The 26097-nt window shown below is 35.9% G+C and overlaps 3 protein-coding genes and 2 pseudogenes across 4 annotated transcripts; 3 read left to right on the top strand and 2 right to left on the bottom strand.

The window, feature by feature from the left end:
• Positions 1–1234: 1234 nt before the first annotated feature.
• LOC18596993 (G-type lectin S-receptor-like serine/threonine-protein kinase At1g11300) lies at positions 1235–4796 on the bottom strand. Its single transcript, XM_018123208.2, has 7 exons — positions 3470–4796; positions 3171–3278; positions 2775–2983; positions 2490–2700; positions 2126–2363; positions 1881–2031; positions 1235–1789 (listed from the first exon to the last, which is right to left on the bottom strand). The coding sequence occupies exons 1-7, from the start codon at positions 4767–4769 to the stop codon at positions 1481–1483; spliced, it is 2526 nt and encodes an 841-aa protein (XP_017978697.2). The 5' UTR covers positions 4770–4796; the 3' UTR covers positions 1235–1480.
• Positions 4797–11808: 7012 nt separating this feature from the next.
• LOC18596992 (calcium-binding protein KRP1 pseudogene) lies at positions 11809–12520 on the top strand (annotated as a pseudogene).
• A 2675-nt stretch (positions 12521–15195) lies between these two features.
• LOC18596991 (calcium-binding protein KRP1 pseudogene) lies at positions 15196–15882 on the top strand (annotated as a pseudogene).
• Positions 15883–18600: 2718 nt separating this feature from the next.
• LOC18596990 (uncharacterized) lies at positions 18601–19890 on the top strand. 2 transcript variants are annotated; one of them, XM_007025796.3, is made up of 2 exons: positions 18601–19272; positions 19394–19890. In XM_007025796.3, the coding sequence occupies exons 1-2, from the start codon at positions 18763–18765 to the stop codon at positions 19553–19555; spliced, it is 672 nt and encodes a 223-aa protein (XP_007025858.3). In that variant the 5' UTR covers positions 18601–18762; the 3' UTR covers positions 19556–19890. The 2 variants fall into 2 exon arrangements, with proteins under 2 accessions (XP_007025858.3, XP_017978753.2); XM_018123264.2 differs by having other exon boundaries at positions 18603–19272; positions 19391–19890.
• Positions 19891–21875: 1985 nt separating this feature from the next.
• On the bottom strand, positions 21876–25693 carry LOC18596989 (universal stress protein PHOS32). The gene is made up of 2 exons (XM_007025794.3): positions 24677–25693; positions 21876–22139 (listed from the first exon to the last, which is right to left on the bottom strand). Exons 1-2 carry the CDS (start codon positions 25401–25403, stop codon positions 22120–22122), a joined length of 747 nt encoding a protein of 248 aa, XP_007025856.3. The 5' UTR covers positions 25404–25693; the 3' UTR covers positions 21876–22119.
• Positions 25694–26097: the final 404 nt, after the last annotated feature.

Here is a 26097-nt window from a genome sequence, read left to right as displayed (position 1 = left end):
AACGTCGCTTTCTTGATCAACCAACCACCAGGCTACAACAGTACCACCAGTTCTATGTCAATGGCCTTTTACCAAAGACTTTTTTCCATTTGATTGGATGATTCTCTGATGTTTATACAAGGAATCTTTGCTAAGGCTGGAAGGTTGACGATTTTGCTTATCATTGACACGAGTATCATGCTAGCCGGGCATAGTTGGCTTATTTTTGGCAATTTTTGTAGGGAAAGCAGAAGCAACTAGATTTCTTAAAAGAAAATATGCTGTCAGTTGTCTTCCGAGTCCAACATTATACTTAGTGGTTGGCAGTAAGGCATTGGAAATTAAGCTGTAGCAAGCTCTCCCATATTCTCACTGCAGTGATACTATCCTGCAAAACAAGGTTTCTACTCTCTAGAATCTAGATGACCGAAGATTCTCTTCCTGAGACTCGTCGTTCCAAAACAAGATTGCCAGTCTCAAACATCATACAAATCCCAGAGAAGCCCTCCAGTAGCTTCTTTCTGTTGGCCACCCATATGGTAGATTTGTGCAGGAAATCAGGATGCCCATATTTCCCTACCTTTTCCCCACATACAGCTGCCATAAAGATAAAATTAGCAAGGCGGAAGACTCCCAAGCAGAAAACTAACCCCACCACTAGACTGACTATACATAGGTCCAGGATTTTTTAATGGATTCAGGGTCAGTTTGGCATTGCTTTTTGATACTTAAAAGCTAATCTGGATTGCAAACTCAGCATCGATCCTATTAGAATCTGTAGCAAAGAAAAATGGATTTGGAATTTTTAAATTAAATTAAGGTCTAAATTCATGTTCATTTATTTAATCATGCAGGATTTGGATGCTGAGCTATTGCCTGTTCCCGTGATCATTAATTTCCATCCCTGTTACACATGGAGGTAAAGTTAAAGGTATATGATCATTAGTGCTGGTGGCTGCAACTTTTCTGGACCATCTGAGTTGATATTCTGCAAAAAATCTATTTACACCATTTTGAATAATTAACAGTCAAATGATAATTCAACACATGATTATATTCCCTTGGCTAATTTTTAATTATTTTAATACCTAAAGTTTCTTTTCCCACTTTCGAGTTTTGATCTAAATATTACACCAAAGGGCCAACTTTACAATATCTATGGCTGTTTGACAGTTTAGAGATATTTTGCTGGCTTTGAACTTGATAAGGAAGAATCAACTAGCCTTATTGCAAACCCTGGTCAGACAATCTGAAATTGAAGTTGTTAATGGACCAGCCATATTATTGGTTGAGAGTGCTCTGTACTGGAGCAAGAAGGTTCACAATCTCAGACCCCAAGAAAAGAAAAAGGTCTACAATTTCAATATAAAGCATTCTTTCTTGGGTCTACCATGCTCCATGCAGGAATCATGCACCAAGATTACTACACTTTTTCCCTACCAGAAAGCATGCATAAATATATAGATACATATACATATATACTATCTCAAAAACTAGCTTCTTATCGGCCTTCAACAGTGGTGAGGGTCACCTTGTTAATAGAGCAATGGTTTAGATTATTTTGAGGGGACCTTGCACCTGAGGCAATCAGTCGGCCGGTGTAAGCAGGCTGTTTTGGAGCTGGAAGATCAACAATCTCACTATTAAGCATCGAAATAACGGTAGATATGGTTGGTCTGTCTTCTGCAAATTCTTGCACGCACAGCAATCCCGCATGTATGCATTTTACAATTTCCCTCTGATAGCATGGATCATACAGCCCTGTATGTAGTAAAGCCAATATGTTGTCTTCATTCCACAATTTCCATACCTGATTAAAATTACTGAGTGTTAGCTTGACAATGGAACTATCAGATATTGAAGATTAAATCTTATGTGAGGCCATGATCAAGTAAACTTACATATCCCAAGAGGCTAATAGAATCTTCATTACCATAAAAGCTTGTGTTTTTTCTCCCACTGACAATCTCTAGTAGCAGGACTCCGTAGCTGAATACATCAGATTTTTCTGAAAATCGCCCTGCCATTGCATACTCAGGAGGCATGTAGCCACTACATTTCAAAATCCAAAAACAACCATATTTTCTTAGCACATATAGCTACATTAATTTAGCATTATATGTCTGAGATATATATGTCCACTTACTAGGTTCCAACAACCTTTGTAGTATTGGCTTGATTTTCATTGCCCCCAAAAATCCTAGCCATCCCAAAATCTGAAATTTTTGGATTCAGCTCTTCATCCAATAAGATGTTACTAGCCTTTAGATCTCTATGAATAATTCGTAACCTAGAATCCCTATGAAGATAAAGAAGGCCTCGACTAATTCCTTCAATAATGTTGAAGCGTTTTCTCCAATCTAAGATTTCTTGTTGGACTGGATCTATGTCATATGTTACCAAAAGAAGGAATGAAACAAGGAATTTGGTTAACACAGTATATGTTGATAAAACAAGTCAATGCAACAATAAGAAGGGACGTAGATAGGAAGGCATGAGTTTGCTCTAACCAAAAAGAAACGCATCCAAGCTTTTGTTTGTCATATACTCGTATACCAGCATCTTCTCGTCTTCTTCAACACAACAGCCCAGTAATCTGACAAGATTGCGATGTTGGAGTTTAGAGATCACCACCACTTCATTCATTAATTCTTCTAACCCCTGTCCAGAGGCTCTTGACAATCTCTTGACTGCTATTTCCTTTCCATTTTGCAATTTTCCCTGAAAAGCAAAGTCTGTTCAAGGAAATGCAACATATATACTAATAAGTAACCTTCTGAAAACCAATATTATACCCTGTAAACTGGACCAAAACCACCCTGCCCTAGCTTGTTTGTAGGATGAAAGTTGTTTGTTGCCGTTGCTAGCTCCTCAAAATTGAAAAGTGGTAGCTCCTGGTGGTTAGCTTGATTTATGTTGTCTCCATGAACATTATCACTCACAAAATTTGGACGTGCCTTTCCTCTACTGAGCCATAGCTGCTCCCCACCTTTTTCTTTCCTTGCTGATATAAAACCAGTAGTAAGTGATCTATAAGCTACTGAGCAAAAAAAGTAATCTATGAGCTCACTACTCTGACACCATAACAGATTTTTAATAACAGATAGAATTTCAATGAAAGGGCTCAACATAGTATCCTATTCAAATTCATTTTTTCTCTTTGTTTTTTAACAATACAAAGGAATTGTTACCTCTGAGTTTAGGCATCCGCTTCCATGAGAAAAATACACAGATGGGTATAATGCTTGTTCCTACTATCAGTGCTATGATGATAATTGTTTTTGTATCTGTCCTTTTATCTGCAAATTCAAAAATTGTGTTAGATAATTAGAATTATCTACCAAAGCAGAATATAAATTCTACCTTCTTTATTTTGGAGGGGGGTGGGAGCGTGTGGAGTGGAACTTACTTATCAGAGACCGGCAGAAATTGCAGATAATTGAAGCAATAAGAACGTTAAAGATGAATCAAAGAAAATAGAACAATTTACCAAGTTCTGAATGTGCCACGCGAATGTAAAGATCTTTTCCCCCTCTGGGGAATTTCTGTATGTCAATTAATTTTCCACTCCATGACATACAACCGATACCAGCATCATATGCATAGGCAATACAGGAACAATTTCTCAGGCAGAACTCTTCGCATTCATATTCCGAGCCGGCCCGTGACCACTGTGCAAAATCTGGCACTTTCATCATCCCCAGCTTTAAAAACCCATCTTCTTTGCCTAGTTCACTGCTGTTGTTCACTCTTTCACACTGTAATGGTTTACTTCTAACACATCCACTAGTCCAATTCCCTCTATTCCATTCCTCTATAATCTTGGGTTCAAACCCTCTTAGACAACTGCAAATTGATGGTTTGAGTGAATCACAGCTTCCAAATGCCCCACATTGGCCATAAACATCACACTCGGTCTCTGGAAGAGACCAAAATGTCACCCAGTCCCCCTGCTTATCATCCCAAGCTCGTAATGCTAAATTTCCTTGTGAATCCAAGAGAATATACGATAAAGACAGGTTAGCAAAAGCAAAACTGATATAAATTGACCCTTGTTTGTCATCTATGAGACTGAACCCATCAAGATAAACGGAATAAATTTGTGGTACTCCAATAAATACCTGACCATTCCACGGACCACTTCTCCAATATGGCCGATTATTGTTCCAAATGAAAGCTTCAGGAATGTTGAGAGGATCTATACCGGCAGAGACGTTACCATCAGATGGATCAGAAGGGCTTTTCCATGACGTTATCCGCAGTTTCTCACCTGGTCTTATATCTGTACGTAATTTCGCGTTTTGCACTAATGTATTAGAACGATGATTGAAACTCTCCCACATGATTGTTCGAGAGGTGCTACCTAGCAAGACAAGGTTTCCAGAATCAAGGAGCTGGGCGCTGGCATTCGAAATTGGATTTGTGACATTTGATGACCAAAGAATTTGTTTCTTTCCATTCAAAAGAACAAGATTTCCATCCTCAAATATCGTCAGGATTCCAGAAGAGTCCCTTAGAGGTTTATTTTTGTTGGCTACCCATATGACAGTTTGTACAGGAATGCGATTGTACCAGATCCCAACGTAACGGTTGGTGGAATTAGCAAGGCTGAAGAATCCCAATCGGAAAACGCCACGATCAGAGATAATAGCTTCAGGATCTTTGATGGATTTAGACGATGTGATAGTACTGTCTACTCCACTACCAAATTGCAAACAAAAGCAAGATAGCAAGAGAAGAGCTAGTGGTAATGTGCCACTGCCTCCATAACTAAACTGCTTGTCTTCCATGCAAGCTCCGACAATGTTCTCAAACCAATGCCATCAACAGTGTTTTGGTTTGTTCACAGAAATTTTATTTTTTCTTTCTTTGCTAGCTCTAATGAACTATGCACGCGGTTTGATTTCATTGACCGTAATTGTGAATGCTTAGACTTGAAAAGACCGAAACAGTTCAGTTTGATTTGGGGAACATATGATTTGCAATGAATGCGGTCGTGAAATTTCTTTTGTCTTTTTCTTTATTATTCGATTGTCCTTTGACGGATGGAAATCCTCTGCCCCTACATTCTTCCCCTTTCCCTGCCCGTTCGTATGTGTTTGAATGTCTCCATTGAGAAACCCAACTCGATATGCGTCGTCTTTTTCCCTTTCTTTTCACTGCTCTACCTTCCTCCCCTACTCTAACCGACGAACAATTTGACACAAAAAAGAAAGAAGAGAAAAACTGACACTCTCATTGTGAAAACACTTAAATTTTGTGAAACACATTAATCATGGTGAAGTTAAAAATTTCATTAAGGTGAATCATCAATTTTGACAAGATTGAAAAACTTCACTAATGTAAAAATTAATCAAAATCTCATTTTAATTGGCTAGATCAATTATATAAAAAAGCCTTTTACTTTTTAAAAAGAATCTAAAAAAATAAGTAATTTTACTTAAAAAAATATTCTTTATTAACTCTCAACTTTAATCTCATAACTAAACGTAAAGGTTCTATTTAGATCTACATCCTAATAAACTTTATTTCATGTTATCTAATATTTAACAAAAAAATTAAATAAAATAAGTGTTTTATTTTTAAATAAAATATAACTAGCTTAAAATCTTAATACATGTAAATTAAATAAAAAAATGTTATTATATTTATAATTCTTAAATAATAATAATCTAATAATATGTTCTGTATAAAAACAGAAAAAGGAACTTCACTGCACTTTAACACCTTGGACTTTCTTCCCTCCTCTTGAGCTTTTGCCTGTACAAGACTACCACCAAGCATGAAACATATGTACAAGACTACCACTAGGCAGGAAACACCCATTTGGCATCAAGGAGAGGTTGAAGAGGAAGCCCCTTTGAAGATAAGGAACTTGAGTCATTCCAATGTGAAGTAGATGAAAGTCCCTTTAGAATGAGTGAAGAAACACCCGAAACTTGAACCCACCACACATTGCCATAGTCAAACTCCTTTTTGATATGAGAAAAGGCGTTGGTTTTGCTGCCTCATCAATTGTCAATGATTCAACTTTTTTGGCTTGTCTGAGAGTACTGATCCATTTCAATTTTCTCATCAATGAATCGTGATTGCTTGGTTGTAGGAAGGTTTTCTATCTCACTACGTACTAAGCATCAAAGTCCCTGTCGACATGGTTGGCCGATCCTTCGCAAAGTATTGCACACATAGCAGTCCCACATGTAAGCATCTCGAAATTTCCTTGTGAGAACTTGGATCGGAGATGGCTGGATCTATCAAGGCCAAAATGACGCCATCACTCCACAATTTCCTTGCCTGAAAAAGTGCAAATGTTATTAAGTACTGTTATACGCATTGGGATTTAAGTTTTATTGTTAATGAACAACGGGGTTCACAAGAATGATTGTTATACTTACGTATCCCAGAAGGCTCAATGAATGCTCGTCGTCAAGAAAACTTGAATTTCCTCTTCCAGTGACGATCTCCAAAGTCAATACCCTAAATCTAAAAACATCATATATTTTTGAAAATTGTCCTTTCCTTGCATATTCGGGTGACGTATAATTACTGTATTTCATCATCGATATGCAAGATAATTTTTTTAACTTAAAAAGTGATATAAACAAAATTCTTATAATTGGATAAAAAACAATAGCTTACTATGTATCACAAACTCTCCTAGTATTGGCTTGACATTCCTTGCTGCAAAAAATCTTTGCTAATCCAAATTTTGAAAATTTTGGATTTAGCTCTTCATTTAACAAAATATTGCTTGCTTTTAAATCTCTATACACAATTTGTAATCTGAAATTCCTGTGAAGATACAGAAGTCCACGACTAATTCCTTCTATTATATTGAAAGGTTTTCTCCAATCAAGAGATTTTCATTTTTGTGAATCTAAAAAAAAAAAGGATAACATTAGTATGCAATGCAATGGGATTGTAACATTTAAAATGACAGAAAGAGTTGTGAACATGCTCTAACCAAAGAGAAAAAGATCCAAGCTCTTGTTTGGCATGTATTCATAGACTAGCATCTTTTCTTCCTTATCAATGCAGCTGCAAGAAGCCTTACTAGATTCCGGTGTTGAAGTTGAGAAATCACAACTGCCTCGTTGATGAATTCTTCTATCCCCTGTCCAGATGCTCTTGAAAGACTTTTCACTGCTATTTCCTGCCCATCTTGGAACTTTCCCAAGAAGGAGCTGTAATCAACTTAGAAAACCACAGTATGGGCTGCCTATATGTTCTTGTCTTTGTTAATGCTCAACAGGAAAGGATATGGGCCGGAAATGGATCTCTTGTAAAAGCCATCACCTTGTATACTACACCAAAACCACCCTTCCCAAGCTTATTGGCGGTATGAAACTTGTTTGTTGCAGTTGCTAGTTTCTCAAAATCTAATAGTTGAAGCTCCTGAAATTTGACACCAGTACTTTGGCATTTCTCAAGCACATTGTGAGACAAAACTTCTGAACATGTCTCCTCTTTCCTCCTTCCAACTAATAACAAGATGACAACCATAACTGTTGCTAGAATTGTCGTAATTATGATAATTACTTGTATGTGTTGTCTTTTCTCTATAAATTGAAACAAGGTATCAATTGTTCCGTATTAAACTTGAAATTTGAAATGAATTCATAAATTTAGATGAATGATGTATTCATGAATCTAGATGAATGTTTTGAATTTAATATCTTACAGTCTAGAAACGCATTTTGAATAGTATAAATACCTATCCAGGGTAATATAAAAAGTCACTAACTAGGGCAGGTGAGGCAAAGTCCAACAGTTTCATGCCACTATAATGTTGCTAACACTACTCCATCAAAAATTTCAGATCAGCTCTATAAGTACATCAGCTGCCATATATACCTTTTGTGTTTCCATCTGTTCCATTTGTATTGAGCCAAGGATTTCCAATAATTGATCGATGAAAAGTATCAAGGATTTGCCAGGAGAGATTGTTAGGGTTTCATCATGAGCCCTGGAGGTGATGGAAAGGAGAAAAAATAATAGAAAGAAAAGGAGGAACAAAATAATGTGGAGAGAACCTGTTAATTTTATGATTCCCATAAGGATTTATTGGATTTCGGCAAAACATTTGTTGTTACGTATAGGAACCTCCTAATCACTAGTATTGTATTATATGAATGTAAGCAACTTTCAAACAATGAAGATAGTGCTCTGTGCCTAATGATTGAATTTTCACATTCCTCTGATGAGATTTTGATTTTGTAAATGTGATGTGTGTCCTTGATGAGGACATTAAAGATTTGAGTGGATGAGATTATGATATCCAACATCACATATCTGATGTGAATGTGATTGTTAAAACTTATATAACAATCCAAATTCACTACTACTAGCAATTTGAATTTAAACTTTTGAAGGACACGTAAAAGTGATTTAGTCTCAAAAAATTATTATCTCAGTGGTTGAACTTGAGTCGTTATATATATACATACTCTCCATGTAAGCAATTTCCAAACATTTCAAGTGATTGTCTAGTGCCGAATGTTGTTAAAATAATATTGTCAACTGACAATAACAAAGTTCATTCTTTCTTCTTACAATCTTGTAGCCAATCGAAAACGAAGGGTGATTGTCAATTTCCATTTTCATTGGGTGGCTTATTTAATTTTATGGAGTTGGACTTAGTAATTGTCAGGAATGCAACCATGATGCGCAAATCCGGCTAGCTTTGTTTTTCTGGGCTAATTGGCTTAAAACATTGGTGTGTCAACAACTCTCATGCTAAAGAAGATATACATAACAAATTAATATATATGTCATCAAAAGAAAAAAAATTATATATATATATATATATATTTCCAAGTTAGGTCAAACAATTCTCTTGTGAGAACATAGTATCATCTAAACAGATAGAATAGAAGCATAATACTTAAAGGAAGTTCTTGAATTATTCAAAAAATCTTAAATAAGATTTATTATTCTATTGAGTTTAATTAAGTATTTATATTTTTATTTTAAATTAAATAAACTCATATAAATAATAGTTGATTAATTATCATTAGTCAAAATACCATTTATCATTTTAGATTCACATGACGCTAGCATAACACTCGTATGAAGAGTAAAAAATATCACATGATTATGTCATCATACCACATCAGCATTAAACCTGGAGATTTTGAACACGACACAAGAAAACACGATTAAACAGATTTTGGGTTAATCTTAACGTGTTACGTGTCAGACACAACAAACATGTTTACTTAATCGTGTTATTGTGTTTAAACATGTTATTGTGTTTAAATGTGTATACATGACACGTTTATTAACCTATTAAAAATTAATTATTAAAGATTATTTTAACCTTATATAAATAATTTTAAATAATTATTTTAATAAGTTTTTTTAATTTTATAAATGTAATAATGTAATTATTACGATTGAAATTTATGAATGATTCTTTATATTATTAGTATTTGAAAGTTAGATGTTAATGATGTATTTTATCATATTATATGATAATGAATTTTACATATGTTATCTATATTAAATTGTATTATATTTGGTGTTATTATTATTTTTGTTTTGTTATAATTATTTTTATAATTATAGATTTTAAATTTAAATAATAAAATTATATTTAATTGTAAATATTTTTATTTAATCGTGTTAAACGTGTTAATCATGTTATTAATGATGTTATATCTTATATTGACACGTTTAATAAACGTGTTAATCATATCGTGTCGTGTTACACGTTTATTAAACGTATACGTGTACATGTTTTAAATTTAAGACACAAATATTAAACGCATCGTGTTCATGTTTAGCCTTAATATGTTTCGTATCTAATCGTGTCTGACACGTTTACGACACGAAAACATGAATTGCCAAGTCTAATCAGCATATTATGTCATCATTTATTATAACATGTCAACATGTCATATTAACGTCACGTGATATAACATGACAAATGATATTTTGATTAAGTCAATAATTAGTTGTAAAGACTTATTTGACTTAAAATAAAAATATAGGAACTTTATTAAACGTAATAGAAAAATAAAGATTTATTTAATTTTTTAAAAATAATTTAAGGATTTTTTTAGATATTATAGCTAGAATGAAAGAGTCATTTATTGAATCGAAGGAAAGTATATGTAGTTTAATAACTTCATATGCTAATACATAAAGTGTTTTTCATTTAAATTGTTTATTATATTAGTTATTTCTCACTTATTATTTTTTGTTAAAATAGTATTTTAAAATAAAAATTATGATATTTATATATCAAATCATACACATATAAAGCAATATAATAAAAATTAATATTAAAAAAATGGTACTATGACCTATATTATTGTGTTCTTGAAGCCCAAGAAAACCATACAGAGAAGGCGATATAACGTTAGACGTTAGTCCAATTTGGCAGCCCACACGCCTCGTTAATCATCAGGCTACGACTATGTTAGAGAATGGGCCAAACCGTACTGTCCAACCCATCCAAAACAAACGTTACGGCCAATACCAAAATATACTTTTGAAAACATGACACTGTATTTATATATTTTAATTTGAATTTTATTATTTGATAAAATATTTGAATGTAAAAAATATCAGATTAAATTTTAAAATTGTTACTTGAATATCTTAAATACTATCTGTTAAATATTTGAACCTGTTAAATATACCTATTAAAATTAATTTTTATTTATATTATTAAAAAAATTAAATTTAATTCATAAAAAATTAAAATTTAAAATCATATTTAAATTAATTAAGAATATTAATAAGCATTACAATAATTTTAAAGAATTTATAAATAATATATAATTTAGTATTAAATATTATTATTTATAATTAAATTTGAGTAATGAATACTTTAAAATTACTGTTTAAATATGTAATGAATAATAATTTTATTATCTAAATTCGATTATAAAATATCTTACTTTCATATAATAGAATCAGATAATACAAATATCAGTTTTAAGGTATTCATTACAATAATTTTAAACAATTTATAAATAATAATATGTATAATTTCGGTTGATTTTGTATGGTCTGATTTGTCGTGGATGGGTTTGAAACTTCATGTGGGGGCAGTGGATAGGTTTGAAACTTCATGTGGGGCAGCAAACCACGAAGGTGTCAAAGGGGCGCCGTGAAAGGGCAGTGCTGTCTTTGGGGTGCGTCTTGGCATCTGGCCGGAAAAAGACGACCCCCATATAGGACCCAGACCTGTCCTGTCCAAGGGTGTCATTGGATATCTTTATTTGGCAAACAAATTCATTACTGTTTGATCAACATAACTAATCTCAATGAAAGAGAAAGCTACTATAAATCTAATGCCAGCAATGCTCACAAAACTAGAAAATCAAGTTACATCAATCTCATAATCAAAATAATTTACTAAATTAGAAGATTAATTTGATAATTGGTAATAATAAAATTAAAAATATTGATTATATTAAGTCTGTTTGAGAATCGATGTTCACGTGTTATAAAAATTTAATGATAATTGATAAATTTAAGATACTTTTGATGTTACAATACTTGAGTAAAATTGGCATCCAATGCAAGACAGGGTCTCTATCCGGAGAATACTTGTATGACCAAATTAAGCTAGTGGTACCTACAGGCATCCCACATGCACCTTCGAGGAAGGAGGACAATTTTCAGAGACACAAAAAGCCACAAATCAAAGGCAGCAACTACCGGGGGCAGTGACAACCTTCTCACACAACTTCATTCCTTTATCTGCACCTTTATTTTGTTCTCATTACCACTCTTTCCTCGAACATTTCTTCTCTTTTTTTTCCCCTTGGCTTTATTCTCTTCAAAATCACATATAAATACCTCGTACCGACTCTACTTCCAAAATCATACAAAACCTAATAGCTTTCTTTTACGTTTTGAACCAAAAAAATGGCGTCCCAAAATGGTGTGGTGTTCGAAGATTTTTTCCCCGCCATGGTTGAGAAATTGGGTGCTGACGGTTTCATGAAGGAGCTGTGCAATGGGTTTCAGTTGCTTGTGGATGGAGACAAAGGGGTGATCACTTTCGAGAGCTTGAAGAGGAACTCGGCATTGCTTGGTTTGCAAGATATGAGTGACGAGGAGGCGGTTTGCATGTTGAGAGAAGGTGATTTGGATGGGGATGGCGCTTTGAATGAGATGGAGTTTTGCACCCTCATGCTTAGGTTGAGTCCTGAGTTGATGAACAGTTCAAGAAAATTGCTGGTGGAAGCTATTGTCAATTTCTAGATCGTTTGTCAACAAAATGTTCATCACTTTCTTTGTTCAATCATTTGCCAATTAGAAGCAGACTTTTGTAACTTTGGTCTAGAGTCCTAGTCTCCTGGTACACTTTCTTTTCTCCTATGGGAAATTAAGACGTTGGGCCAACATTGCCCAGCCTTGGTTCACTACCTCCAACTTTTTTCCATGTACCAGGCCGGACAAACCCAATTCCAATCATTTTGTTTTCAATCAATCGTTATGTTTCTTTTTCCTCAACTCATTTGAAGCGAAAAGCAAAGTTTTCTGCTTAGTTAATCTAATTGTCTGCAGAACTTTTTTGTCATGTCTGTTTCCCTGCTTAGAATAGCCTTACTACAAGTAGAAACCCAGAATCATTAAGAATTCTTGTTGTCATTCTGCCATGTTCACAAACGACAGCAAATGGAGACAAACACCAACACAATCCAATGACCATGTCCGGACAGGCGCGGATGATGAATCAGTCCAAACCTTTGTTGTAACTCTGACATTTTTAGTTCCAGGGCAACTAATTGAATTGAAAACCTATTTGCAGTTTCCGAATCACGTTCCTGATTAACGTTCATTGCTTTCTGCTAAAGAAAGGTTGACCTTGAACAGTATCGCTAGATCAAAAGGATTGACAAATGATGCTGCCAACATAATTACTTTGATGTTGGTGATCGTATTAACAGTAAAATAGGGTAATTATTTGGCATTATACGTGAAGCCTGCAATGATTGAAAACGGAGAAAGCATCATCAACCATCCAGACATTGGGCAGGTTGCAATGCAGTACCTCTAAATCCTGATAATGTTATAATTTGGTTCGTGCATGTTATGTCACAAACTAACTATCAGGTTGTCAATTCAGCATCTGTCACGAGTTACCATGCCATCGTACTCAAATTTGTGGAATTATTTGCACATCTAACAGTACTCAAATTCTGATTCCTTTTCCTTTTCAATGTCAATTTCACTTAAGTTCCACAAATTGAATAGGTTCTTAATTTAAAAATAATGAAAAGAAATAATTAAAATTATCATTTATTTTCAAAGAGAATCTTGATTATGAATTATACATAAAATTTTAAAGACGAGTAAATTTTAAATTTTAACTTAAATTATTTTTTATAAGTCAAGTTGGTATTTGACCTCTATTTTAAGCTAAAATCTTTTATAAATTATAAAGATTCTCTGTCTTGATCAATGAAAGTCCTCATTTAAAAAAAAATTCAAATTTATTTTGAAAAACAATGAAGATCACGCCAACACTAGAAGAGTTGTTGGAACATAGTAAACCGCTAATGACTTGTTACAGTCAAGCATGTTATTACACTGTTTGAGCTAAAAGGATTGTTTTTATTTATTCAATGCAGTTGGTTACATGTCTTTCGAATATGCAAAGAGAGGGCAAGTTTCTGAAATATGATCTGATCTACTTAGCTTCGGGGTGTTAGCCTTAGACATTGTTGGTGGAAGAAGAAACACAAGTTTTCTTGATGATGAGCATTCTTCTAGCCTTTTGGAACATTTAAGTCTAACTGATTTAGTGATTCAATCAAGCAAGCCTCCATATATAGTTCATTGTCTCACAACTAATATATTTGCACTTTTCAGGCCTGGAGATCATGGAATGAGGACAAGATGCTAATCGATCCAACGATCTTTGATTCATGCTTCCATGGGGAAATTTTGAGATGCATACATGTTGGACTGCTGTGCGTTCAAGATTTTTGTAAAAGATAGACCAAACATGTCTACATTGTTTCAATGCTTAGCAGCAAGATTGAGAACTTTCCGACTCCAAAGCAACCAGCCTTTACAGAGTTGGAAACTGCCATTTATCACTCTCTGCCCACCTCCCCTGCCTCTGGCCAAAGAAAATGTTGTTTTCTTTGGTCTGAACAATGGAACAAAGATATCTAGGATTCCAGAGCTATCACTTAATTACAAGTTTCTGGCACCCCAATTAACATATCACAGAGGAAGATCTCATAGCAATCAAATGATGAAGAAGGGTGTCAGGGTCGATTTTAGGATTTAAACTTTGCCCCATGGAAGTCAAGTAGACTCTGAATTGAAATTTACTGACAGTATTTAACCCAACAGTACAAATGCAAAAAAGCACCCTTTCATGAGTTGATAAAAACCGTAGTTGTCAGATTCCACCGGTGCATTTGCCTTTATTTCCTTTCCATTTTTGGTCAATTACCACCATCCTTCAGAAACTAGAAGAGACAAACACTCTCTGGACTGACAGTTCATAATAGGAAAATGGAACTCTCACAAGAAGTTTCTCATTGTTAACCGGATTAACAAAGCATCAAGGCTCATTTCTGACCCTCATTAATTTCATGGTCAATGTACAGATGAATAATACAAAGAAATTACCTGAAACCCTGAACACAACAATTTCTCACTTCAACAATATCCCAATACAAAAACATGAATTATCTCTGAAGGTTTCATTGCAAAGACCATAAGCTTGTAAAGAGAAAATTCTCCCGAAGTTTAAATAATCACAAGCAAGATGTAAGATGTAAAGAACATCTTGTACAGATATTTTCCAACTATTGTATTCACATAGTACATATATTTAGCAGTAGTGCTTTCCATGTAGCAGTATCAGTTAGGATGAACTGGAGGAAAGCGACTCATCCAACTTATCCAATCAGATTCAAAACCCAAAGTTGATAGTATATATATATATACCTAGCAACATTGTGCAAAGTGCCATTTTGGACTCAAATTGCTGGTGGGTCAAAACTAGACAAACTATTAATTTTAGCCATAGTGTAGGTGTGTTCCAGCAATTGCCTTTGCTAGTGTAAAACCAAAAGTTTTTTATTCTCATAGCTTGGCAAAAAAGCCTGCGGCACCAACTGGTACCTCCCCCATGCAACTTCGAGGAAGGAGGAAGTTTTCACAAAACGAAACCTGCCTCGAAATTTATACCCAGCAAAATGCCGGCTGCAACAACCTTCCCAAACAACTTCCTCTTACCTGTACATTGGTTGTCATCGACAATCCTTCCTCCAACATTTCTATTTCCTTTCCTCCTAAGACATTTTATACCCTTTATTTTACGCATTTATGAATAGACTATAAATACCCCATGTATCTAGTCGCCCTTTTTTCTCTATTCCCACATTCCATCTGAATTTCCTCTAGGGCTAAGGCTTGTTGACGTGGTGGTTGCCTTCATTCCGCAAAATGGCAGCACAAAATGCGATTGTGTTCGAGGATTTCTTCCCTGCTATGGTGGAGAAACTAGGTGCTGAAGGGTTCATGAAGGAGCTGATCAATGGGTTTCGGTTGTTGATGGATGGAGACAAAGGGATGATCACTTTCGAGAGCTTGAAGAGGAACTTGGCTTTGCTTGGATTGCAAGACATGACCGATGAGGAACTGGTTTGCATGTTGAGAGAAGGCGATTTGAATGGAGATGGTGCTTTGGATGAGATGGAATTTTGTACTCTAATGTTCAGGTTGAGTCCTGCCTTGATGAAGAGCTCCAGAAAATTGTTGGTAGAAGCTTTAATTAACGAAATGTAATCCTTTTGATTGCATTCAGAGAAAAAAAAGGTGCAAGTGTTCTCCTTGTTCTAGGCCATTGTTTACCAGCCAATTTCTCTGTGATTAATTGTTGGAAAAAAAAATGACAATGCAGCTTTTCTTTCTCAATTATTGTTTCCATTTTAGTGATTTCTTTTCCCTGATATGAGATTTTAAAACTTTTGGCTAGCAAAATCAAAGAGCCGGTGTTCTTATAGGTGATAAAATTGATGCCAAGGGGTTGACTATGATACTGTTCCCATTGGTTTTTAGTAATTTTTTAAATGCTAAAATAGGGTTGAGTTGGCTTAGAATTCCAGTTTCTTCTACATCTTTATGGACAAATATAAGTTAGCAAAAGACAAAAAGGAAAGACAGAACAAGAAATGGACAAACGAGGAAACAAACAGGACAGGAGGCATCATTGTCCATACTATTTTGGCGAATTGAAACTGGAAGATATTTTTACTTGAAACGGCTTATCAGACAGACCCTTGGAACTCAGAACTCTCCGACTCTCACACCTAAAGGAGAAAAATAACAATAAAAGAAGAAGAAGGAGGAGGGCCAGGGTCAGATTATTCTGGGCTTGTTGCCTAGCTAAAGAGTCCAATCTGAAAACATTAATATAGGCTAGTTGGTTGGACTCTTCAAAATTTTTTCTCTAGCAGGCTGCGTTGGCCCAATCTAAAACTAATTTGCTAATTAGAAGATTATTGCTTAATGATTTTATTGGTGTAAACCTAGCTTGTGGTTACCAGATAAATATTTTAAATTGTTAAAGAAAAACAGAACAAATTCTCTAGTTGGAATTATTTTCTGGTGTATGCAGCTTGCCATTAACAGAAGCCCTGTTCTACACAACTCGAGCTAACCAACTACCCATGCATGGAAAAATTGGTGATATGCAGAAACCATGGTCATCAAGTTTTGATCTAGAAAAAGCATGACTTCCCACATGTGCCATGCATTAAATTCTTAATATCTTTATTGGATAGAGTTGCAGTGCAAATGAATCTTATGTCTAGTAAAAATTATCTTCAGAATCTTGCCCTGATGTCCTTCGGGGCCCCCCTTGTGTTGTTTTCATGAGTGAATTGGTGGAGGGGTAAAATGTCTCTTGCATTTCACATCTTTAATAAAGAGATGCTTTTTGTTTTTTAATCACTCAGTTTCATGCTCAAGTGGGAAGGAAAAAAACAAAACAATAGGTTTCTCAGCCACCGGATGGAAGAAAGTTTAACCTTGTCCACATTTGCTGTAGCAAAAATGCAATATTACAGGTCCACCACCATGCCGAGGATCAAAAGGCATGACAAGCTGATCTTCACGGGCTCAATGGCAACATGAATCTTTTTCTCTTCTCAACCTGAACCACAAATTTTCTTTCCCCACCTCGTTCGAATTCGAACTTTGGAGGAAAAGATTTATTCATCCATATCTTATAGTAACTTGCTTTCTTGCCACAGGAAATAGACACCAGCTAGGCCACAAACAATCACCTGCTGCATTTCGAACAGACATAAAAGGATTTCCAGCTATGGGAGTAGAACTTAGGTGTGAAGATATCCTAGAACTTAGGTGTGAAGATATCCACTGCTTCCACTCCCGGTTTACCAGTCTATACCTGACAACAACATTTAACTAAATAACCATCAGGTTGGTCAGAAGAGTAAGATTTCAGGTCGAACAAGAGTAGCCACACAGTTTTCAAAATCATTAAAAACATTGGATTAGACTTTGTCACATGACCAGCCACCAGAAAACCTTAAATTAAAAGCTGAAATCGAATATCCAAGATTTTACCCAGTTGTTATTGTTTGGAGGACTCAAAAAGCTTGGGAACCTCAAAGCTTTTAAATCTAGTAACAGAAGATGGAAAAGGTTGGGAAAGATTGAAAGAAAATCCTTGTACAGATATAATTGATAATTCCGAATAAGAATATTCTTGCCTAATTTGCGCCCATGATGGACGCAAAGCACGTTTCTCTCGACCAGACAATATGTTGACCAGACAGAGGTGAAAGCCTGACTGACAAAAGCAATTCGAAGAAACGTCAACCTCTTCCTAAGAAGAAGTTTAGTAAAATACTACCATGATGACCACAGAAATTGATAGGCCATTGGGATTCAGACAGGTGTCCTGGGGGAGTTGCTGTACCTAGCCGAGCCCGCCAAGGGCAGTAATGAACTTGACAGAAGGTCCACAAGGGCCAAGGGCTTATCTTTCATCATCAAATTTATGCCTAATAGCAGAGATTTTGATACTGCAAGAAAAGAAATGATTGTATTGTTCGGTCCAGTGCTGGACGCCTGAACCCCCCAGGTTTAAGATTTGTATCACGAAGTAACTGATGAATAGAATATGATTTGGCAAGATCTGGGTGGGTACTGAATGTCCAATAGACGACCAAATCCCACCTAAGAAAATACAATGCAAATTTGGCCCCTTGTTATTATGGTTTCCTTTGTTTTATTTGAAGGAAAAAGATTCTTGTTATACACCAAATTATTGAGTCAAATACTCGAGTCATTTTGCAGTTTACTTAGAATCAAGGTCTTTTAAGTTTAGTTAGGTTATATTCTGATAAACAATCCATGGCTTCTAAGTTACCAAACTTCTTGGAGAACTTTTAAAGTCAATCAAGCAAACATGGCTTGGAGTTGTTAATGTACTTCACTGTCACTGACAAATTTCAAACAAGCATAGCCATACTTTACTCTAGGACCCAGGTTATTGGTGCATTACTTCCAACTCAAAAGGAGGATTTACCATATCTAAAAAGGATGTGATGTTTATCGACATATAAAATTAAAAAAAAAAAGAGCGGGTATTTGTACATTTATTAAACATTTGCCAAGTTGCCCTTTGAGCATGTGTTATGCATATTAAAGCATTAGGGGTGGACTAACAGGAACGGAACAGAACATATAGGCATAAAACTCAGTGATGCACATGGAAATTCAAGCTTGAGGGCAATTCTCTCTCAGAACAAGAAGAAGAAGAAAATGAAAAAGTGTGAACTTTGCAATTCTCTGGCAAAGATGTATTGTGAATCAGATCTGGCCATCTTGTGCTGGGACTGTGACTCCAGAGTACATGGTGCCAATTTTCTGGTTGCTAAGCATTTAAGAACACTTCTTTGCCACCTCTGTCAATCTCCTACGCCCTGGAATGGCTCGGGACCAAAGCTTGGCCCGACTGTTTCTGCTTGCGATAATTGTGTCAACAGAAATGCTTGCAGGGAGGAGAGCAACAATGAGGAAACTCACGATGAAGAAGATGAAGATGATGATGATGATCTTGATGGGGAAGATGACAGTGAAGATGATGATGGTGATAACGGTGACGATGAAGAAAATCAAGTGGTTCCATGGTCATCTACACCACCAGATTCCAGTTCTTCAACAAGTGAAGAATGTTCCACCAGATTTTGCAGCGTCCAAGAAGGCACTTCCCAGTCGAGAACAGTGCTTTCATTGAAGCGCATGCGTGAGACTGAAGAACCCGCTTCTCGAGTAAGCCATCATTTTTCTCCATTGAATCACTTTTAATGATCTTGATAAATCTTGGTATCTCTCATTAACTCAATCACAGTGCCTGATTTTAGACATTTCTGATATCCTGTTTTTGCAGCAGGCTGATGATCCAGGCTGCTCATTTTCTCCACAACACCAGACCCAGAATTTGTCAAATGAATCAGCTTCTTTCGATCCCTTCAGGTCACTAAAAGACCAGAAAATAACAGCCAGAGACTCTCTCAAGCGATTACAAAAGGGTGTGGTTGCTGGAGCCATATGAAGAAGTGGAACAAACACTGCTTGATATTTCCAAAATGAGCACAAGCTGCTACAGATGTTAATGGCATTATTTTTCTCTGACTACTTAATTTTCGTTTCACTATAAGGTAACTTTTCTCTAATTAGAAGTTAGACAGCCTTGATTGATCTGTATTGGGTGTATTTAACTCAGAAATGTATGTGTTTCTTCCTTCTTCTTTTTTCTTGTTGAAATTAATATCAGCTAATTAGTTTTACCTTGAAGCTGAAAGCACATTGTACCAATGTATAGCTGTAAGTGTTGGAGGCTAAGAAAGAAGTAACAGCTAATAAATTCTGTTCTTTAATTATAATAAACTTGAATATTTTCAACCTCAACCTAGGATCGCATGTTCCTTCTAGGAATCAGACAATCAGCTACCATTTTTTTAAAGGGGTGAACTGCGCTGTAATGATCAGATTACTGAATAAACTATGAAGTAATGAACAGTATTTGCCATAGCTGCGTTTAGTTTTTTAAGAAGATAGCACCCCATCTCCATTCCAACAAAGAGTACTCCATTATCCTTTCCATTTCCAACACACTCGGTGGAATCATATGCAAAGATAATTAGTACACATCTCACCATTCTTGATTTGGTATCCTTGAATTTACCCCTTTTTTGGATTAGAGCACTTCAAACACCTGACATCTTGCTCACGTACAAAGGGTGTTTTTTTTTGTTCAAAGAAGAAAATAGAATATTATTGAACAAGTGGTAATATCAGTTCTGCAGCGGGACCCCTTTTGTAGAGTAAATGTGGACACCAATTGCACTCAAACAATAGCATTTGGCTGACCAAATAAAAATCCAAAATCCCATTTTCTTCACCATGAGATTCACAAAGAACTGTTCAAAAAGGTTGTTGGCGGTATTGAATGCTTCTTTTGCATGCGCCACAAATTTTCCCTTTTTTTTTTTTTTTGTTTAGTTCTCCTGTTTTACAAGTCATTTTCTCAATGAAATTCACTAAGCACACGCATAGGCTAGGTTCTTGGCCTTTGTGTTTTGAATGTCAGTTTTTTGCTTTTCTTGAGCTTGAGAGATAAAAATTGAATGGTTCGAGTTTAGAGTGAGAGTCAGTGGTTTCATTTGGTCCTCACGCGTTTCCAGGCTCATGTCTATAAATCGTACAGAAAAACATAGCAAGTAAATGGAGGAAAATGACTGGTGCGAGCCTGCTAACACTCTATCCCTTCATGTCAGTGACAAAGTTAATGGTGCTTTATTCTTTGGATATCACTGCTGTTTGACTAGGCTTTCCCAAGCTTTTTGTAGGTCTTTACATGGAGTGAAAATTTCCATCAAAACCTTTCTGCTGCAAATCCCTGAGCACCAAACATGGGCATGCATTTCCCCATCTACTCTCTTTGCTGAGAGCTGAATAAATTAAGGGTCAATACATATTTTGCCATCATTACAATCTTAAGCAATATCTTGGGATTTCCAATCATAAGCCAGATTTGCATCAATCCCATCATCTCTTTCACACTTAATTAATATATTTTAATAACCGACCTTCACATCCCATTTCCAAGGGTTACATGAGCAGGTGCCAACCACTAAGGATTAAGATGATTGATCAAATTGACATCCTGAATGTGATTATGTTATGATACGTATGATTACAACAACTGAATAGAAAAACTACCTAGGCACGATTTTGGAGAATGAAAGAAACCGTCCGACACCTCCACGTGCTTACCCTACCATAAAATAATCATGGATACATATTCACATTTGCAAGTTGCTTAGTAGTATTAGTTTATGTATTAACAAAAGCTTTACATTAATGTAAAAGGTGCGGGGAATCAGTTAGAGGGTTGAGCTAGTTTTTATGTCTCTGGTGGGGAATGGCTGCTTGCAAAGGGAGACAAAAAATTTTGGGTGGCTCTAGCGTATCCTACTGAAGAAATTTCACCACCATGGAGATGAAACAATTAAAAGATGTTTTTCCTTTCCTTGGATGCCTTTGATCAGTCTTTGGATTCCATTTTCTCCCCAAGCTGTTGAATCTTTACCTTTTCTTCTTCTTCTTCTGATCCGTATGTCACAGCCACAAGGAGGTGGATTTAATTTATATTCTTCTCCCTTATGTGTCGTATGGTCAGTGTATCTCACAAAAGATGGTTTACTTTATATCCTTCTAAATAAGTAAAAAGCCTTTGCGTCTATGTGATTAGATGAGCAAAACATGATGCAGATGAACAAAATCATCCTCTCTGTCGGATTTCATACAGCTTTTGCCTGTTGACTTTTTGATTACCTACTTCAGTTATGCATGCATTATGTTGAGAAATGTTTTCAAGTCTCACCATGTTGTAAATATGGTGCAGCCTAATTATATTGAAAAAGCAAGAAAACAAATTGATGATCTCTGGATCACTCATCTATCAAGCCAAACTTATACAGATATGCAAAGGCATACATTGTAGAAACAAAATAACAGTACCACCAAACATTTTCACACAAGAGCAGTTCGGGCATCCATTAAAGACCATTCCAACTTCTAAATGCCTCAGCATCCTCCTTGCCGTGCAATTGCTCATGAAGCCTTCTGCATATCTGCAACAAATAGAAAGGGATGTCAAATTTCACCCAAAGCAGCATGATCAAGGAAGCCATAACACCTAGCAGAGGGAGAGAGAGAGAGAGAGAGAGAGAGAGAGAAATCATATGAAGCAAACAACGGTTCATGGAAAAAATAAACTAAACTTGACTGATCAAATCACTATAAAACATCAAACTATTTGCACGTTTTAATCAGACTGATCAACCACCAGCCAAGTGCTAGTATTCGGCTGAAATAACTTCTTCAGGTTTCAAGCTGGATGGAACTTAACAAGTTCGGATTTCATTACTTAACATTGTTTCTAGACTCTAGAGAAAAAGGCTTCTCAAATTAACACCAATCTTCTTTTATATGTTTCATTTTATTCTAGACACAATATGTTGCATAGTTTTGGAGAGCTATCAGTATCTTGGATACACTTTCAGAGTGGTTCATCAGATCCCACCACCAATTATGTTATTAATGGACTGGCTAGTTGTTGCCTTATATTTACCATATTGATGACCACAAAGACGTACAAGTTGTAGATACATATATGCATGAAGATAGCTTTTAAGGTCAATCAAAAGCTCCAAATTGCCCCAAAACCAGATGTAACAGGAACATTGATTTGGAACAACCTTGTAGTAGATCCAGGTTTGCCAGGGAAACATGCCACAGCTTCTATCAAAACAAGAGTAGTCTAGTATTCCCTCCATATGAAGCCATCAGAATTTGCAGGCAATATGGTACATCATAAAACCCCAGATTGCAGTGCTATTTCAGATTCATAGCCAATATCTTGCTTTGTCATCCTAAATCTTCAGTTTCTACCACAACAAACTACCAAAATAAAAGGCTAACAAGAGCACAACTCATTTGTGATGCCAGGACATAGTTCGGGTGTGATGCACAGCAGAAGTTACCAGAAAGAGATGCATAAAGGTTATATATGAGGTAATACCAACGAAAGTTATAGCTGTAACAAAAGAGGGACAAATGTAAACATAAACTTCGATAGGCAACTATTCCACGGAAATGCGAGTTATAATTTCACTTAACTACCATAAATGCACCATTTGCCCTTTTGCAACTAAAAACTTAGGAAATATTTGGGTAAACAAAATAAAGAATAAATTAGTTTTAGATCTTCATTTCGATTAGGAACACCATGGAAGAAAAGAATGTCCCTTTTTTGTTCATTTGTTTGTTTTCGAAAGGAGATTTAAGGTAAGACACTGCAGACTGCAGAGTGAATCATTCAGAAAAAAAAATACATGGACAGTAGGTTTAAGGTAAGGCACTGGAGGGTGAATCCTATTTATAGCACAGATAAATTCAAGGAAGCTCACCCAGACACCCACCAACCCCACTAGCGGTGCTAAAGAACATTGGAATTCTCAAGGAATGCTGGCCCGTAAAGAAGTTTGTTCTATCAGACAGATCTCTTCCCGCTCCTGACACAATCTTTAAACTGGAAAAATTGATGTAGGCCTTCCATGCATCAGTGTGCAAGATGAACTACGCTGACATGTACCAATTTAATGGTAGAACAGATAAAGGTCTTAAACCCCTACAATTTTAATGGATGTAAACCCAAAATCATGAACTAGTCCTTAGAAGGGGTTACTGATCAGTTATGGTTGGAAGAAGATTTACTCAACAGAGAGAGAGAGCAAACACTGAATAGGAATCTGCTTTAATTATTACGGTTAAAAAGAGCATTTATTTTGCATGTGAGGCACCAAACAATTACAGTATTTTGTGCAAACACAGACAGTGAGAAACTGTCAACTTAACCAAAACAGAGCAGAACTAAAAGGTTAGAAATTTCAGGATGTCATTGTTCTTCCTTTAATTGACCCAGGAAAAGGAATTTACTACTTTGACTAGGATACACATCTTTGAATTAAAAGGATTTAAGGAACTAAGACAAGTTATAAAGAATGCATTGAGATGGGAGAGCTAAATCAAAGTTGTACCCTAGGTTAATCACCAAGCTAAATGAATTATGAAGTAAATGACCTTCAGCCATCATCAGAACACAACAGCAGTGCATCAATATGACAGGTATGGCACTCAGGTGCAACCTACTAATGCAAAAAAATTGAAAATTAATCTCATAACACTGATCAATATGCAAATCAGCGATGCAACCTAAACAAATTCAAATAAAGAGAACAGAATTGCTACAGACAGAGATGGGAAGCGTCCCCGAAGTTCACACTTTCAGCAATGCCATAGCACCATTGACTAGGAGATGCTTAATCCTATAATCACAAAAATCCCTCTCCCCACTTCAATTTCCTTCTTTGAATAGAATGAAGAATACAACAATGTGCGTGCCATTCTTAGATGATCTCAGATGAAAATAATCAACCAATGACACTTTCTGCCATATTAGTTCGAATTCATAACATCAGATCGGAACCCAAATGCACAAATGCAAGACATACTCAAAATGCAATAAAAACATCAACTAATAAACAACCCAAATTCCAAAACAAATATCAGTGTAGCAGATGAAACTATGGAATTAAAAAAACCACACCTGCTGAGTGTTTATCCATGGCATCGTGGAACTCCTGTTCCTCTTCCTCCACTAAAGGACATAAAACTTCTCCATCTTTATCGAACCCAATTTTCCCTTCAACTTTTCCACAGCCATCTGTCTCTTTCTCTTCTTGAGGAAACCTCACAACAATCACAGGACAAACACAGTGATGAACGCAATAATCGCTCACACTTCCCAACCTCCCTTTTGCAGTCCTCTTCGCAGCTCCAAACCCTGTACTCCCCAAAATCACAGCACTCAAACCCAACCTTTCCACCTCCAAACAAAGCCTTTCTTTCATATCATGATCTTTCACAACGTGAACCTTAAAGGGTATATGAGATTCCGCCAAGGGTAAAGCAAGATCGTTCATTTTCTTATTCGTGAACAAATCAAACTCTTCCTCTCGCTTTTGCTTAGTTTCCTGCGTTTCATCCTCATCGGGAAGTGACACGTCAATGGCTCCCCAGTCAGCACCGTAGAGAACGCTCGTGGGACGCACGTGAAGTAGGATGACAGTGTCACCCGAACGAAGGTAGTTGTGAACAGCCCATTTAACGGCAAAGGCACTCTCGTCGCTAAGATCAACAGCTATCCCGATCTTACGGTGAGCCCCGGAGGAGGTAACCGGGAACCTCGGAGACGATGGTTGGACCAAAATAGCAGTAGCCTGTCGGTCCGACGATGATTCCGAAGGGTTTTTCTTCCTGGGCGAAGCGGCCATGGAACAGGTTTTCCTTTTGGGACAAAGTTGGTGAAAGAGGGGAGACACGTTGGAAGTGAGAAAAAAGCGTCAATATAACGTAAGAGAAAGCTCAAATTCGGACAAGCATCTTTGTTCTGTTTTGGGTTTTGGATAATGTGCTTGGTTGGGCCTTTCCATCTTCTCGCGTAGAGTAGAGTCGAAGGTATTGTCTTTTTCCGGGGATTTAGCACCTGCCAAATACCATCCTCATCTCTCTCTCTCTCTCTCTCTGTCTCTGTTTCTTTGTTTGTCGTCTGGTTGGAACATTGTCCGAAATTCCATACCCCCTTGACTTAGTTAAGTAATTCTGGTTTTAAAAGGTTAATGTATAAATGTTAATTATAAAATATTAATAAATTTACTAAATAAATATATGAATTTTAAAATCATTAATTAAAAAACTTAACGTTAATTGCCAAAGTTAAATAAGTTTACCATATTTTATTAAGTAAGTTGTACTCATATTTGCTTATTATATATTTTATTAACTAAATATCTGATATTTCAGCAACTCTATGTTATGAAATATTCATAGAAATTATTGATAAAAATGTGTTATATGTTATAAAAAATAATTATGCATTTTGAGGTTATTAAATTTTCCAGATTGAGATAATTAAAAATATATAAATTATATGATATTTTAATATAAATATTTAATATTTCAGTAACT

Source organism: Theobroma cacao, chromosome 6 (assembly GCF_053813885.1).
Source record: "Theobroma cacao isolate CCN51 chromosome 6, ASM5381388v1, whole genome shotgun sequence".
Classification (NCBI taxonomy): Eukaryota; Viridiplantae; Streptophyta; class Magnoliopsida; order Malvales; family Malvaceae; genus Theobroma; species Theobroma cacao.
The sequence above is the reverse complement of the archived record's forward strand: the minus strand, read 5'-3'. Positions and strand labels throughout refer to the sequence as shown.

What these genes read in the sequence shown, in the direction of transcription:
- LOC18596993 (XM_018123208.2), bottom strand. Translation starts at nt 4,769, where the DNA reads ATGGAAGACAAGCAGTTTAGTTATGGAGGCAGTGGCACATTACCACTA. An exon ending in CGTGGCACATTCAGAACTTG is followed by an intron (nt 3,279 to 3,469) that starts GTAAATTGTTCT and finishes TTGAATTTGCAG; the next exon opens with ATAAAAGGACAGATACAAAA. An exon ending in CTTGGATGCGTTTCTTTTTG is followed by an intron (nt 2,364 to 2,489) that starts GTTAGAGCAAAC and finishes CATATGACATAG; the next exon opens with ATCCAGTCCAACAAGAAATC.
- LOC18596990 (XM_018123264.2), top strand. Translation starts at nt 18,763, where the DNA reads ATGAAAAAGTGTGAACTTTGCAATTCTCTGGCAAAGATGTATTGTGAA. An exon ending in CTGAAGAACCCGCTTCTCGA is followed by an intron (nt 19,273 to 19,390) that starts GTAAGCCATCAT and finishes CTGTTTTTGCAG; the next exon opens with CAGGCTGATGATCCAGGCTG.
- LOC18596989 (XM_007025794.3), bottom strand. Translation starts at nt 25,403, where the DNA reads ATGGCCGCTTCGCCCAGGAAGAAAAACCCTTCGGAATCATCGTCGGAC. An exon ending in CATGGATAAACACTCAGCAG is followed by an intron (nt 22,140 to 24,676) that starts GTGTGGTTTTTT and finishes TATTTGTTGCAG; the next exon opens with ATATGCAGAAGGCTTCATGA.